Below are 17500 nucleotides of genomic sequence, written 5' to 3'. Positions count from 1 at the left end.
TAATAATAATAATAATTGGAGGGGGAGTTGTTAAGTGTTTTGTCCTGTCGTAGTTGTTCTCAAATAACTCAAATCGTTCTTTTGTTAAATACATTATATTATGCAATTGAAATAAGCTTTAAGTAAACAACTAACTGCTGCTGCTTCTTAATGTTCTCAATAAAAGTTCTGTAGAAAGTGAAGGGAACGAGCCTAGCCTTATACTTATAAAAGAGAGAGAGAAAGAAAGTCTTATATTTTAGCCTAGTGTTAAATAAGTATATATTGTACTTGCGAAACACATAATTACTTAGCTAAGTATATAGGAGATCACACACACACGCACGCACACACACACACACACACACACACACTCACACATATAGTATTAGGAGTATATAAGACGAACACGGCAAGTATAATACTTAATATTATAAGAGTGATGCATGTAGTTGTGGTTCAATTATACGCTACATTTGGACAAGAACACAGTTGAAGTACGAACGAAGTACAGTACAGCTCAATAAGTATGTATATGTAAGTTATAGAAAACGAGAGCATTCGAGTTGCTTTTCTGTTTTACTTTCATTTCAATATCAAGGGTTACACAACACAACTTGCAGGAGATTACAACACTCAAAAGTAGTAAGTTTTAACAGGGGAACAGAGAGAGAGAGAGAGATAGAGTAATATCAAAAGTGTAATGTTGGAGAGTATATAATTTATAGCATAAATATATAGTATGTGGTAGAATGAGAGACTGTGAGACCTGAGTAGAATAAAGTAGTTGTATATTTCGTAGTACAGTCAACTTGTTAGTAAAATGGTTGAGATCGCGCCTATTCTAAAAAGTCTTATATTTCGAATAGAGCGAGAGAGGGAAAGTGTGTGATTCGAGTGAACGAAGAAATGGTTTCGACGATTGTTCACACATATCGATATTTGTTTTGAAGCTATGTTGAAGTAGAAGAAGATTCGAAGTATGTAAGTTTAAATTCATTATTGCACCCTCAACGGCCGCGCAACGCTCCACAATGGACAAATGTGGCATGCAAACGCCACATGGACCAAGATGATTATTGAAGAGAGATAGATAGAGAGAGAGAGAGTTCTTTAAGTTTATGCAATGCTCATGGTCATGATCGAGTTAGTTACAGTTATCGATAGATAAAGAGCGACAGAATAAGAGAAAGAGAAAGAAAGAAAGGTACAGTTAAAGTTACAGTTACAAATACAATTACTAGGTGCGCTTCCATATACGAATAGAGTATTATTATTAGTAGTAGTTGTATATACAAATTCCCTTTTCGATTGTCCTCGTTATGAGATCATGACATTTGCACTGCCTTTTGGTCTATTGTGTAGCCGCGCGACGTTCATTTTAACTAGGTTTTTCTTTTGAAATGATTTCTCGGGTTCATTTCATTTTGGCTTTTGTCTTTATATTGACACATTTTTGCTCAAACTTTGCTGCCGGACTCGATTGGGTCGTGGATATCTTTGGCTGGTTGGTAATTACATATATTTACTATGTTTTTTATTTAATATAAAGAGAGCGAGAGAGAGTGAGTAAAATAGAGAAAGAGAGAGAGAGAGATCGTTTATAGCCGAGACCAAGCGGTAATTGTGTGACTGAATGTCAATGTTGAAGATCGTATTTTGAGAGTTTAGAGTTTTATTTTGGATGCGGCTTGTATTTAAGTAAAACACTGCCACCACTGCGTATACGCAATGTGTGTCAATTGACACAACAATTGCACTTGTTGTCATTGTTATTTGTTGTTTTGTCTTTTTTCGATTCTATATTTAATACATATATACAATACGAGTATATACACTCGAATTAATATCACACCTACATTTGGAAACGAGTATTTTATACACTAAGCAATCACTGAGGATCGCAAAAACGGGGAAGTTCACTTTGTTCGAGTCTTTATACAGTGGTGGTGCATCAACGCGTGTACCAACGAGTACAGCAAAATATATAGAGTATTATATTATCGGTGCCGCTAAGTAATAGAGATAGAGAGAGAGAGAGAGAGAGAGAGATCTGCTTTTGGGTTCGTTTATGGATTTCGGGGTTCGGATCGTTTGCAAATAGTTATGCATGTAGTTGGTTGGAGGTTGGTTGAAAAGTCAATGCTACTTGATGTTTACGCTAGGGACTACTGTACTATATAATCGGTATGTACGGGGTATATCGAGGATATATATCAACGACTAAGGGGACGACTCTATTACGATAACGATACTTTACAATGGACGAGACGCGAGTATTAATACTTGTTTTTGCGATTGAACCAAACTACTTACATACATACGTAATCTAGTATGTTTTGGGCAAGTACTTAACACTAGATATACATATACATAAATACATATGATACAACTGTTATACAGTTAAGACTTAACTAACCTAAATTACATTGCTAATTTGCTCTAGGCGCTTGTATGGATCTGAGCTTATATCAATATATATGTATATAACAGTACGATGTGTATGATAACAGTTGAAATACATAATATACAAAGCTAAAGCGTCACAGCATCAACGTACATCATTAATACATATTACGAGTATGTACAAACATGTTACACACATCATACACCCCACACAAAAGGTAAAGAAAGCATAGGTAAATGTTGGCATATAGTTAGGGTACATACAAAGGATTATAGACTGGGGAAATACGATAGATTATAGGTATAATACATCTGTTATATAGTAGGTAGTATAGGTTATATATTGGATATATTAGCATGGCGGATGGAGGGGGGAGTGGGGCTGATTGATACAATGGCTAACGAAACATAAACGAAATGTATAAACTGGCTGGTATAACAGTTAGCATAGCGCCGCCCTACGCACACAGTGAGTTCCATATTCAACACCAATAACAGCTGAAACACACATCAACACTCACACACACACACCCTCTCACAAACATACATTGAGAATGGCAAATTGGCATAAAAATTGGGTAAGTACTTAGAAGCGCGTATAACAGTTTACAACAGCTGCAGTACTAAGCAAATGCTTAGCCTGATGTTGCTTGAGTATCAGTATAACAGTTTCATTTCACACACACACACACACACGCACACATATGTTAAACATAGATACATACAAGATGTATAACACTTAAATACAACAGCAAGATAGAGAGAATAATAGAACATGGAGCCGATTGGAAAGTACAGCTTGAAGCTGAGAAGGCTCTGATAGGTATTAGTTGTATAACAGTTAGTACAATTAGTTAGATGTATGAAAAAGATTCTTAATTACATGTGGATACAACATTGAATAGCATATGTACATACATCGATATGCACACTTGACCTAGCTGCACACACACACTTACACTCACGCACATATACACACTCACACACTCACACACAGCGACAACAATATGCATGTATTTGTATATAGAGAGAAATAGAATTTGAGTTAAAGTTAGAGCGAGCGAGAGCAAGACACAGATATGTTTAACGATTATAAACAGAGAGAGACAGAGAGAGAGGAGACACACATAGAGTGATACAGCGAGAAGAGACAGACAGAGAGATAGTGAGAGACAGAGAGAGAGAGAGAGAGAGGGAAAGGAACTGTCCCGGATGGACACTACTTACTTTCATGCCCTCCCATCGCGAAACAGCGCGCAATGGCCTCAAAGCGCGCAGGGTCCGCATCGAGCGGAAGGCGGGCACATCGTCGGCTCCGGACCAGACCGCAGCCAAATTGATTAGCGACAGCTAAACCAGACCATATCACACATAATGGTAGTAGTAAATACATAGTATACTATATGTATTGTGAAGCGTAAACCACACCTCAAAATTTTGTAATTGAAATCGAAACTCAAAAGCTTTACAAACCAAAAAATGGATGAACACAAAACTCAACTCGAAATGATCTACTGAATATAATAGTATTTTATATATATAGTATATAGTATGTAAGTTAGGTACGAGTGCAAATTGTAGGGTATTTATGCTTAGACTAACTAAATAAATCACTAACTAATTTGTTTGGCTATATCAACTGGGTTTTATACATGGTTTTACTCGATTGTTATATAGAATACTACAATTACATATGTTATATACGTTATATAAGAGATCTCCTAACTTTTGAGCTGTTATAACTGTTTGATTGCAGCATTTAACTAGAGTATATCAACATATTTATACGCTGTTTATAGCAAAATCATAAATCATATACAATTTTCAAGTCCACAAAAGTCAGTCAGTGTTTTTCTGTTTATATATTTTTTTTTATATTTTTTTTTTTGTACAAGTGTATCTATAGAATTGGAGTATGTACGTATCTATATCTTTTGTTTTGTTTTTTGGTTTTTGTTCTTTTTTTTGAGATTCCGATAAGTTAACCAAAAAGAGAGACAGTGTCGAAAAAAGAGTTGTGGAGTTGTGGGTGAGTTGTTAGCATGGCCAACATGATCACTTACCATGACAATGACGAAATCAAGCCAGCACCACGCGTTCGTGAAGTACACTTTGAAGCCGAGGGCCAACCACTTGATTAACATCTCCAAGAAGAATATCACCGTAAATATTCTGTCCATATAGTATAAAATATCCTGCAGTATGGGCCTTTGTGGCAGATGTACATCTTCTAAAGCCTGTTGTTGCGATGTTTCGTTGAGTTGTTGTTGTTGTTGTTGTTGTTGGGCAGGGGGTGGAGGGGGGTATTTAAGTTATTTATAAAAGAAATGCATTACAAGTACATACAAATTTTTGTCTAGAGAATCTAGAGAAGCATTTTTGTATAAAAAGCTAGGATAATTCGTAACAACAATTAAGGTTTGTAGTATAATATATAGTAGTAGGAATTAATGTAAGTGGCGTTACTCATATTACAGTGTCTACTATTGTTCTCTTCTTTTTTGCTTTCTTTTTTTTATTAACATTATTATTATTTTTGTATATTTTTTTTTTTTTCGATTTTCGTATTTTACGCAAGAAAAAAGGCAACTTTGGTCAATTGTTGGTTTCGTGTCTTTTTCTTTGTTTATGGACAACTCAAAGTCAAACGCAATTAAAGAAAAATTTTCAAAGAAATTGAAGACAAAATTCTTGAAATAATACGCATTTAAGCGTCTAACCATAAAATCTAACACTAAACAACTACACAAAGAACCCTCAACGATATGTACAACAATACATACATACTTAGAACATGAACAAACACACAAACTCGTTGAAGACCTGTTCCCATCTTGATCTTCACTTATCAATTTTATGCGGGAACACTTTCGGCTTGAGCAAAGACACAAACCGTTTGACTAATGGTTTGCGCCTAAGTTCAAGTCGAAAGTCGGTCTTACGAGACTCTTTTTGTTAACGATTCGAATATCGCGTTTCAATTTTGAAAAACTTAAAATAAAATTATATTATTAATTGAAGCACTACTGATAGCAACAGCTTGCTGGATGTATTTCTTTGGCAAATCGAATTGAAATACGCTTGCAGAGGGTGGATGTTGAATATTTAATATTTTCAATTTCCAGCAAATTAAAATGACAGATAAATAATATGTATGTAGCTAAATCCGATATTTAAATTCTGCAAGCGTAAAAATAGTTTACTTGGAAAGCAGTTAGGCAGAAAGCAATGTGAATTGTGTTGCTATCAGCAGCATTTGAAAATAAAAAAAAATCACTTGAACAAAATTACATTGATTTTAACATAATGATCTAGAATTTAATCTCTAAGCTAAACTATGCTGCACTAGCAAAATTCTAATTAACTCTAGAGTTAAATGATAAACCTAAAAGTAAATGAAGCAATCAACTTTGGTAAAGTTTTTAAGCAAGGCTTGATTAACTACTTATTTTCATTTTTTTGTATATTGTTTTCTTTTCATTTTTAATTGTAATGAATTAAATTATTTTTGTGAATTTACAGATGGCTGCAAGAGGTTTTACAGCAATCGAAACTCACAAAAATAAGTGAAATTTCTTTTCTTTTTTTTTAATATTTCTTTTTTTTTTGTAAGTAGTTGTAGTTGTAGTTGACTTACCAAAGCTAAGCTACTCATTAAAATCATAGTGATAACAGCTGTTTCAAAATATTTATTTTCAATTAATTGAAAAGTTTTCAGTCGTAAATTGCCCCATCCTTGCCAGAACGGCGAATCTTCGTCACCGGCTAAGATTGGAAATTTCTTATAGTACGAATCGGGGCAGCAATCAGCTGGATACTCGTCAAGTATATCCTCGTCGTTAGCATGTATTATGATATCACCGTCGAGCGGGCCCTCCTCGCATTCGCCCTCCTCGTCGAGCTCCTCGTCGAGACCTAAATCCTCTTTACTGGCGTCACGCTTCTCCTCGCCTTCCATCGTTTCGGCGCTGCCCTTGTGGCTCTCGTCCTTGAATGGTCGATTCTTATGGCTACCATATGAGTTAATGCTGGCAGTGTCGTCGTCCTGTAAGGACAAACCTCTATGGTTTAGCTCGTGTTCCAGTCTATTGTCTTGGTGGTTAATTGAGTTGCCAATCATCTGTATAATTATTCATATATCATATATATATATTTTGTTTTTTTTTTTTTTTGTATTTGGTTTTCAGTATTTTTTTTTTTTTTTTTTTTTTGTTATATTTTTTGGAACGATTTCAGTTCAAGTGTCGGGTTCAGTTGGTTTGGATTGGTTGGTTATCATATTTTTTTCAGTTTTTTTTTTTTGTTTTTGGTTGATTGGATTTGTGGAATACACACACACACATAACAGTACACATATAGACAGTTATATGTAAAAGAAAAAAACAAAAAGGTAAACGAAAAGGAAATGAATAAAACATAAATCAATTTGTTGTCGTTAATGTAGTAAGTAAATTAGTCTAAGAATGTATATAAGTATATGTTAAGTGTTAATTGAGAAATCGAGACATAGTATGATTTATAAGATATATAATTTACACATACACACACACACATGTATATATGCTGGATAGATCGATCTCGATTAATCAGATATCAGATATGTACACATGTATATACGCATGTATATAGAATTCATAGTTGTTGTTATGGTTGTAAGTGTGTGAGCAAATAGTTGTAGTAGATAGATTAGAGATATATGTATGTATGTAGTAGTATAGTGTTTGAGGGGCACGAAGGGGACTCGGACTTACTCGATTTTGGAGTGACTTACCGTTGCATTATTTAGATATTTCGATTTCTTCGGTTTGTTGTTTTTCATGTCGCCGTGTATCGTAAACTCCATGCCATCACCGATGGCAACCTCCAGCTGTGTTTGCTCCTTGATGCCCTTCTTGATGAGGCCATCGGCGAGGATCTCGTCGTGTCCCAGCTCCAGCTCGTTGTCACCATGCTCTGCAGATATACAACGACAAACGCCCTTGCCTTTTTCGTATCCGAATATCACATCGCATTGCGAATTATATATATTATAGTATTATATACACACACATTTAATTTTCGATATGTACATGTTACATAATATATATATAGGTATGGCATATATCGAGAGAGAGAGAGAGAGATTGCGAGATTGCGAGAGAGAGAGCGATAGATCACGTACAACATATACACATACAGACACGCACGTGTGTTTGTGTGTGTATGTATATGTAATTGCACGTACAATGTGGATTGGGATGATGGAAATCATAAAGCGAATTCGCCGCAAGCAGTTGCCGTTCGCAAGAGTTGTTGTTGTTGTTGTTGGTTGTTGTTGTCGTCGTTGGTTGTTGTTGTTGTCGTTGGTTGTTGTTGTTGTTGTCGTCGTAAACGTTGTTATCGGTTGTCGTTGGTTGATCGATTGATTTTTTTTAGTTTATGAAGCGTTGTTGATACATCGGCCAATGCAATACGATAATTATTTTTGATTTTCAATTTTTGTTAAATCATGACAAAGTGTGAATGAAAAAGAATATAGATATAGTTATGCGATTAATATCATATTGGGTTGACAATGCTTGATTACGACACACATACGAGTACGAGTACGATTAATGCAAAACACAAGACATACGAATAGAATAGGTCACGTTTTTTTCTAAACATATCGATAACTGGTTTCGCTTTGCTTTTGCATTTACATTGAAATGAACGAGAGATCAGTGATCAGTGATCGGTACAGTACTGCAGTCGATTACCAGTTATTTATCGGTACGCGGATACAACACAACAGCGAACAACGATACGATACGATACGGTACTCGAAGTATCGTAAACTGTGATCTGATCAAAGCTCCTAGAGAGCAAGAGCTGCTGAGTGAAATGTGGATGTGAGACAAAAGATGATTGCTAAGATGAACGATTATGCTGTTATCGAGAACACAACAAATAAATCGATGGAACTGTACTTGTGTCCGTATTCAAAAGACCAAAATGCGAGATGATTTTTTTTGTTTTGGCTTTTTGAATTTTGACATGAATGTTACATAAGCACTAAGTTTACTTTTAAATACAACTTTATGATGAAATTTAAGTGCTAAAGTTTGTTTTTTGTTTTTTTTTTTCATTTTTTTGAAAATTCAATTCCATACATATACAATATACAATATACACAGACAACAATAATATCGAAAAAGAAAAGTTCTGTAATACTAGATGAAGGATCAAATCCACTGTTTTACTTTCAATTTATATAATTTTTCGTTACAATGGGGAACTATTACATAATGTTATTTATTACTGTTTTTTTTGTTTTGTTTTTTTAGATTGGCAATTAACTAGCAAAATGTCAAGAGACTTTTGTAAATATATTTTGATTTTGTTAGAATTTCGCTAATGTGGAGGCCCAAAGAAAGAAATGTTTTTATTCGGAATTAAGGGTGCAAACTTTGATGATTTTTGTATTTTTTTTGTTGTTGTTGGGAATGCGAGGGAATCATGAAACCGATTGAAAAATCAAAAACTTTGAACAAGTTCTTCGAATTACCCAAATATACAAGAGATTACGACGAGAGAGTTCTAACTGATAACTGAGATAGACTGTAGATAGTATATACATACGTATGTATAATATATGAATGCAACGAGAACGAGTACGACGAGTAAGAATGGGAAAATAAACAAACGAAAAAAAAGAGTAACGATTAGAAGTAGTAGTAGGTAACGAGTAACAAGAGCGACCAGTTACTAAGTACGAGTACAAGAAGTAAATTTCAATAATTATTAATTCTAAAAGGAATTAAATATATGTTTGTATGTATGTATGTTTTTTTTTTGTTTCTTTTTTTGGTTGGCATGACGGTTGCTTGACTAAATTACGCACTAAGGCTACAATTCTATCATATATATATGTTTTAATATATAGAGGTTGGGTTGGGTGGTTACTTGGGTATAAAGATAGCTATTTGATAGATCGATATATAGATAGATATATATATATATAGGTAGAATCGGGTATGAAGTGAGTCTATCGGTTATGTCACACTCTTGAGATGCCCCCGCGATGCATACAGTTAATACAGATACAGATATATATTTTAGCATATATATATATATAGACAGATACACACACATACACATATATACATACATACATACATACATATGTACATATGCATAGTCTCTTGAGGTTATCGAACAACAACAATTATGTTCAAATCGAACGGAAACCAAAAAGGAAAACGATTACGATTATAAATTTCGAGATGAGACGGGCGAAAGATGTTGATTTTGATTTCGATTTCGAATTCGATTATTCGATAGATTTCATGTGAATGATTTGCTGGGATTTATTGTGGGGAAAGTTGCATTTTGACTGAGGGGGGTGGGGAAGTGGAAGATCTAACTAAAGATAATTTTGATTTTACGTTTACGTTTTTTCATTTACTTTGATTTTTGGAACATTTTCATTACAGTTACAGACGAATTGGGTTTTGAGTTGACTGAACTAGAATTTGCATTTTCGATTTTGATAATTTGATCGGTACGTTTTTTGTTTTGTTTTGTTTGTTTGGTTTGGCCAATTGGAAGTTAACGTTAAACTCAATTATACGCAATTAGTATTAAGTATTTATATATAATTATCAATATTTGATATTATATGCAGTATATATATCATATCATAACAGATTATATAATTAAAAGTAGTTGTAATAGTTTGAAAACAAGTGGATAAAAACCTTCGCTCCAAATCCAACTGATCTGGTTGGTCCTCTCACCTGATGGTTGATCACTTATTTGATTTGTCAATTTGTTACGTATTAACTTGAAACAATCAGCAATATTACGCTTAACCCAACTTTTAAAACGGCCAATTCGATTAAAGGCCTCGGCTATTTTGTTCGTATCATTGTCGGCAGTCGGTGCTGATAAACTAGATGAGCCAAAATTTGACAAAAGCAAGGCTAAGAAAAGGTTAAGAACCTGCAAGAGAATAACTCATCAACAATTTCCATTTGGTAATTCAATACAAATCTGATACTTACCACAAGATTGCCGATGACAACGGTGGCCAAGAAGAATGGTATACAGGAGACATCGCCCACGTACATGCAATCCCACATGGACTCGATCCATTCGCCGCACAGTACTCGGAACACGATCATGAAGCTGTGCATGAAGTCGGTGAAGTTCCAGCGCGGCAGATCGCCATCCGGAAAACGATCTTTATGATCTGTTTCACACAGAGAATAAAGTGGAGAAACGTACAAAAGATGTAGTGAGCAAATATAATAATCAGTAATCAGTAGTGCTCACAATTAATAGGATAGGTTTCTTTTGGTTTCACATTTTTATTTATTTTTCTTTTTTTTTTTGCGTGTTACTCAAGCCACATACAAAAAGCGTGTGCAAAAGTGGCAGCAGCACCCAAAAATACAAGTGTTTTTTGTGTAAATATGCATGAAAATAGTTTCGTACACAAAACCACAATCAAAAATTAAAATATTGGAAAAAAACCATACGGGAAATTAAGAAACCCAAAACAAATCGCGAGGCTTCAAAATGTTGACAGCCATGTTGCAGATTTGCAAATTTGTTGCATTATGTATTTAGTAAATATGCATATTGAGGATTAAACTATATATGGTACAGTAGAGTAGGAAAAAAAAAACAACGTTTGAGAGCTTGGAGTATAAATAAGCTAGAGGAAAAGTTGTTGCTCATTGCACGCTATTTAGTACTTACTGAAGACAATACCAACCAGAGAGAGCCAGGCAAATTGCGACCCGAAAAACTCAACTCAAAAACATAAACGTAAGCAGCGCAATCATCAAATGTGAATCCCTAACTAACATATATAATTGTATCTCATTATCTCTTTCGGACGGAATAATCAATAATAATAAGTTAAATATAAAAATTAAGTGATTTTTTTGGGTTTTGTGCTTGGGCGGGATAAGAACAATAAATACAAGTAAATGGAACACACAATTGAAAGAGTGGAGGAGCTTCTCTATAACGAAATGCTATCAATAGTTCATCCCCATTAAACTCGAGGCATTACCATTACTTTAAGCCAAAGAATAAAGTGTGAATCTAATGAAGTATGATTTACACAAATCAAATTACTTTAAACTCCTGCATTTTGAAGTATGCAACTGAATTATAAAATATAATAAGCAATCTCACAGTTACAACATAAGATTTTATGTACATCAATTATATGGATATATAAGTAAATACAACATTTATGACAGAACCCAAATGACATATACATATGTATATAAGTTACGCACACACATACTAAACAGAAAAGAAAGATCCAAAAACGATAAACGATAAACAACGAAAGTATGCACATCGATAGAAGGCGAGCGGAACTGGAGGAACTGGAGCACTTACCATGATAGTTCTTTCCGAACAGTTGCATTCCCATCACCGCAAAGATGAAGATGATAATGCAAAGTACAAATGTCAGATTACCCAAAGCGCCCATGGTGCGGCCCATAATCGAAATGAGTAAATTAAGTGTTGGCCAAGACTTGGCCAATTTGAATACACGCAGCTGCATTTACGGATTCGTTACGATTTGATTTTGAATTTAGTTTTCATATTTGATTTGTTGTGATGTAGTGGGGATTTTAAATAGCATTCATTTGATTTTATTCAATTCAATTTGATTTGATTTGATATGATTTGAGTTGATTTGCAATTAGTGTATGGGAATGTTGATATTGATTAATTTCAGTTATCATTATGGTAATAATTATCATTATTGTCATTATCATTATTATTATTATTGGTTTTGTATTTTGTTTTTTTGGTTTGTAAGCCGGGCAAAGCATTAGGAATACAAAAAAATATTTATATATATAGATATAGATATAGCATTATGTTGTTGGAAATGCAAAAAACGTTTGTAACTATGATTTATAAAAAAGAAGGAAGCTACGAAGTGACCGTAGCTAATGACGTCCATCATGCACAGCAATTGCGACTGGACTCGCTACAAATACATATGCCAGACCTAAGGACCTGTGAACTGTGGCACTTTATAGTAATATGCAGTAGACTGTAGACTCTATATATATTGTAGATTTGCAGACTCGGTGCTAGTTTCGAATGCTGTGCATGATACTTCATTCACTCAATTAGTATATATGTATGTACATAACTTAGGGCGCGCGCAGCTTAAATATTAAGTATACGATTAGTTAACCCATCCAGTTTTATCGCATACAAAATTCTCTCTCATTGTTCAAACACTTTTTGTTTTGTCATTTGAGATTTGCTGAAGCAAAATTGGAAAATCGTAATCAAAATGATAAACCGTGCCCAAAAGCATTTTTGTTTTGTTTTTTGAGTTTTCGATTCGGTTTGTCAATTATCAAAGAAGGTGTTCAACTAGTATTTTGGCAAAAACAAAACGAAAAATTGTATTGAAAAATAATAAGGAAAAAGGAAAACTGAATTAACTTGTAGAGTAGTAAAAAGTTGAGAGTAAAAGTTTGAGTACTAGGAAAATGCTTGGTACGATTATTAGTTATGTTAAGTTTTAAGTTTAAGATTAAGAAAAATTGTTTGTTGCACGCTAAGAAAAACTTGCTTTTTGTTTGTTTTGCAGTGGTTAATTGTCTGGCTTTTGTTTTTTCTTGTTTAGTTTGGTTATAGGATAAAAAGGGATAAAAGGCAGAGGCTGAGGCTGAGGCGGAGGCGGGGGATTGGTTGTTTGTTGTGGGGTTTTGGTTTTTGTTGTCAGTTGGGCATATAGTTTAATACCTGTGTAGTTTTTGCCAAACAGCTGCATGCCCATTACAGCAAATATGAAGATTATAATGCATAAGACGAAGGTCAGATTGCCCAGAGCGCCGACAGTGCGACCCATAATCGATATGAGTAAATTTAACGTTGGCCATGATTTGGCCAATTTGAATACACGCAGCTGTAAATTGGCACAACGTGGTTAACATTAGAGCGTGTGTGTGTGTATGTGTGTGTGTTTGTTAATGTGTGAGGGGTTCACATTTTGAGAGAGTGAGAGAGAGAGAGAGAAAGATGGGGGGACAGAGATTAACGTTTACGATACGATCATCGCACTGAAAGAGTCATCATCATCACTAAGAAGTTCTTTGCTCGTTCGTTCATGTACATACACAACAAAAACTACCTTAGTTCCTGAGCTAAACTAGACAGAAAGAGCTGAAAGCTGAAAGTACTGAATGTGAGAAGTGTGCGGGGTGCTTACCAAACGAAAAGAACGCAACACGGACAGACCCTGGACGCCCTCGAGGCCCAGCTCGAGCAGTGAGAGGGCGACAATGATGAAATCGAAGATGTTCCAGCCCTCTTGGAAATAGTATTTGGGACTCATGGCCATCAGCTTCATGGTTGCCTCAATCGCAAACGTTGCAGTGAAGAACTAGAAAAGAGATTTCAATTCAATATTTATTATCAAGAAGTATGAAGTCTACAGTCGAGTGTGCTCGACTATAAGATACCGCCCATATTGAATGGAAGCGAAATAGTGTCATTAAAATATACCATATTAATATACCACAAATATACTAAAAATATACCACAGGCTATATTTGAAATAGTAAAATGCAAATATACCAAATAAGTATGCCGCAAAAATATTAAAAATATACCAATGGATGTGGTTTATTGATGTAGTACTACATTCAAAATATACCATAGAATACTGAAATATACTAAAATATAAATTTCTTAAATAACTTCAAAAATTTTTATCCGTTCATAACCAAATTCTCAGGAATTATAAATACTATATTTATTATTGTCTATATTAAAATGGCAGAGGCGAAAGTGGGCGTGGTAAAAATGTGATACAAATATTATCTGCGTAACATTAAGATTATATCTCTATCTTTAATAATCTCTGAGATCTAGGTGTTCATAAGGACAGACAAACGAACACGGCTATATCATCCCGGCTGTTAGCTCTAATCAAGAATGTATATACTTTGTAGGGTTGGAGATGTCTCCTTCTGCCTGTTACATACAAAGTTATAATACCCTTCTATCCTATATGTAATGGCTATAAAAGTAAATATAGTTGGGGTACTCACATAGTTGCCACTCTTGAGCACACGTTCCATTTCCTTGTTCATGTCGTGATGATCCATGGCCATGAACATGGTGTTGACAACGATGCACAGCGTGATGAAGAGCTCAACGAAGGGATCGAAGACGATTAGCGAGACCCATTCCTGAAATTTCAACCAAACCCAGCAGCAGTCCCACACACAAAACACATCGATGCCCTTGAGTATCACTTCGAGTGCCTTGTCTTTGAATGTCGGCCCATCCTCGTCGTCGTCCTCTGTTGGGAAATAGTAAACGGAGACTGAACCATACAAAAGTTTGTTATTAGTTGTGATTTGACCAACTTTGACTCAGCCAGATTAGCAGATTTTCTTCATTTTTTGTTTTTTTTCATTAGCAGATTTCTCATACGATCGAGTTTCGCAGTTAGTATGAAAGTATTTTTTTCTTTTCTTTTGATTCTTTTCTTTGTTTTGAAGCTTCATTGCATTGGAAATTATTCGTTAGCTTTTCAGGTTAAACGGAAAGAAAAAACACAGTGTAATTTGTGTGTGTGTGTGAGAGTGTGTGTGAATGTGTGTGTGTGTGTGTTAAGGTGTGCTTCATTTTTGTCTTTGTTGGAAAAAGAGAGAGGCTTTTTTTATTTTATTTTTTTTGGATTTGGAGCGCTTGTCAAATGTTGAATGAAAAGTAATAATTTAACTACTTTCGACTTTGCACGACTGTTAGTTACTCTATACTCTGTTCTGTTCAGATAGTCTACGTTAAGCAGCTCCATTACTGAGAGATATATGAGAGATGTTTTCTGTTTCAAGCTACGTGGTACAACGCTGCAACTAACTACGAGCAAATTAAATGAATGTTTAATCGGCAAATTCCCAAATCGGACTATTTTCATCTATTTAAACTTGAGTTGGAAAATTCGACAACAAGAAATATTAGTATATATTTGAATTGCACCTCGAAAAGTTGGTCAATAATCGATTGGCTACTAAAGCGCGAATTATATTCCAATACAAATGTTTAGCATTCAGATTCAGCTCGCAGCGTTTATTATATGTAGATCAAGTTCTAACATATGTTAAAAATAATTACGAGTTGTTGCAATAGGATTGGTTTTTTTTTTTGGGTAGGGAGTAGGGTGATTGAGTGACTGACTACTGAAAAAGCATGCGCTAATCATATATAGAGGATATTGTATACTAAAACTTAGACTAGATTAATTCAGTATTCAAAATAGATTAGATTATTGTATGTAATTAGCAATCGATCAATTACAAGGCAAGCGCAAACTACGAAACAAAAGCATTAACTCTATGTTACACAAGTCAATAGAATACTTAGTTAGATTAGAAATTAGATAGATTTAAGATTAGTATTAGGCATGCAGTATTAAATTAGTCAAAAATCAAGTCGAAAAACTAACAAATTTTTGCTGTGTATTTTTTTTTTAGAAGAAGTAAGAAATCAAATCAAAATGAAGTTGAAATTATTATATTTTTTTCATTTTTTTGTTTTTTCATTATTGTTATTGTGGTCCAAATGTATTACGTGTTTTTTGAGCCTCTCTGTTTTTTTTTTATTAAGAATTTGAATTTGTTTTCAACAGTTATGCTGAGAACTTGAAATTGGTTTTATTGTTAGTTCTCCGCGTATCTATTGAAAAATTGAGATTTGTTTGGCAGCAACTATGTTGTGTTGTGCAGTGAAGCAGCGATTAAAGAGGTAAAAGGCAAGAGGTAATGGTGCAGCAAGCTAACAAAAGCTCAGAGGAGGACGTATCGGAAAGCGCCTAAAAAGTGTTGCCTACTTTTTGGGGCAACTGCGAGAAGCGAAGGCGGAAATATGCATTAACTGCAGGTGTATGTGCGTGTAATTGGATTGGATTGTTGTTGTCAATGTGTGAGTTTAGTCATACAAAATTATCATATTTGCTGGAATATGTGAGTGTGTGTGTTTTGGCTTGCTTGCTGCATTTTATATATATATATATGTTCTGTAAATTGTTATTTGTATTATTTTTGATTTTTTGATTTTGGTTTTTCGTTTTTTCGTTTTTTTTTCGATATTTTTCGCTTTCTTCTGTTAGCATCAACGGCATTAAATAAAATGGACGAGTCAAAGAAGTCATTCATTTGGGTATACATATAAGTATATAATTATATTTGTATAAGTATAATTATTAAAATAGTAAAGTATGTTTTTTATATTTTCATTTTGCTTGAGTTCTTTGTTAATAATCAAAGTAGAAAACACAAAACAAACAAAAAATAGAAAGGGTAAATGAGAACACAAAAATTAGATATCAAGAGTATTTGTTGTAAGTAAATGCAAGTGAGTAAAATTGTATTTGCTAGCACAAAAAAGTTCGCAGATTGAATTTCTGGACAAATTGAAAAAATGAAATCAATATTTGGAGGGAGGGAATATTAACTGGGTTAATCAACTGATGCACAGGCTTTCAGGCTTTTATGCTTCCACATGCAGCACGCTAGAAATATATTTCAAGCCATTAAATAAGTTAATCAATCAATCCATCAATCATCAATCAATCAGCCAGTCTGTAACCCTTTGAAAAACGCACAAACCTCATGCGCTATTTGAACCAAAGTCAAAACGTAAAAATCGAAATATGTAGAGTATAGAAAGAAAGCCAATCTATAGACAAAAATGAAAAAAGTATAGATAGCTCTCAGCACATTTCCGATATTTCTGATGGATTTTGTTTTATGAATCGCAATTGATTAATTTTCGTATTGTATTTCGTATTGTATTTTAGATACAGATTTGCGGATAAAAATATAGAAAATAGAAATAGACTATGGGAAAAATCCGTTGTCACAGGAACAAACGTTACGGCACTTAGTCTAGAATATTATTAAATTGAGAATTCATACAGCAAAAATAAAATGCATTAATAATGATCTGTTGTTATTGGTTTTTTTCTTTTGCGATTAAGTATTTACATCAATCTTTTGGAGGTATTCAAATGATAAGATGAAACCAAGGAGAGGGAAAAAAGAAAAACAATGCACATGGAACAGAAAAACACAAACAAAGACGATCGATA

The 17500-nt window shown here is 34.1% G+C and overlaps 1 protein-coding gene across 50 annotated transcripts in view; it reads right to left on the bottom strand.

The window, feature by feature from the left end:
- The window catches only part of LOC132795632 (sodium channel protein para), a 67926-nt gene that overhangs the window by 23501 nt on the left and 26925 nt on the right, over positions 1-17500 (bottom strand). For 5 of the 50 annotated variants that reach the window (XM_060806438.1, XM_060806454.1, XM_060806445.1 and 2 more), the window contains 8 exons: positions 14454-14731; positions 13610-13783; positions 11767-11929; positions 10410-10597; positions 10104-10347; positions 7157-7338; positions 6023-6505; positions 4449-4622 (listed from right to left, as the gene is read on the bottom strand). In XM_060806438.1, the coding sequence (XP_060662421.1) occupies positions 4449-4622; positions 6023-6505; positions 7157-7338; positions 10104-10347; positions 10410-10597; positions 11767-11929; positions 13610-13783; positions 14454-14731 (1886 nt within the window). Of the gene's footprint in view, positions 1-4448; positions 4623-6022; positions 6506-7156; positions 7369-10103; positions 10348-10409; positions 10598-11766; positions 11930-13143; positions 13307-13609; positions 13784-14453; positions 14732-17500 lie in introns of all 50 variants that reach the window. The other 45 variants (XM_060806440.1, XM_060806456.1, XM_060806449.1 and 42 more) reach the window with 20 other exon arrangements.

Source organism: Drosophila nasuta, chromosome X (genome assembly GCF_023558535.2).
Source record: "Drosophila nasuta strain 15112-1781.00 chromosome X, ASM2355853v1, whole genome shotgun sequence".
Taxonomy (NCBI): domain Eukaryota; kingdom Metazoa; phylum Arthropoda; class Insecta; order Diptera; family Drosophilidae; genus Drosophila; species Drosophila nasuta.
This window is presented reverse-complemented; position numbering and strand designations above follow the sequence as displayed.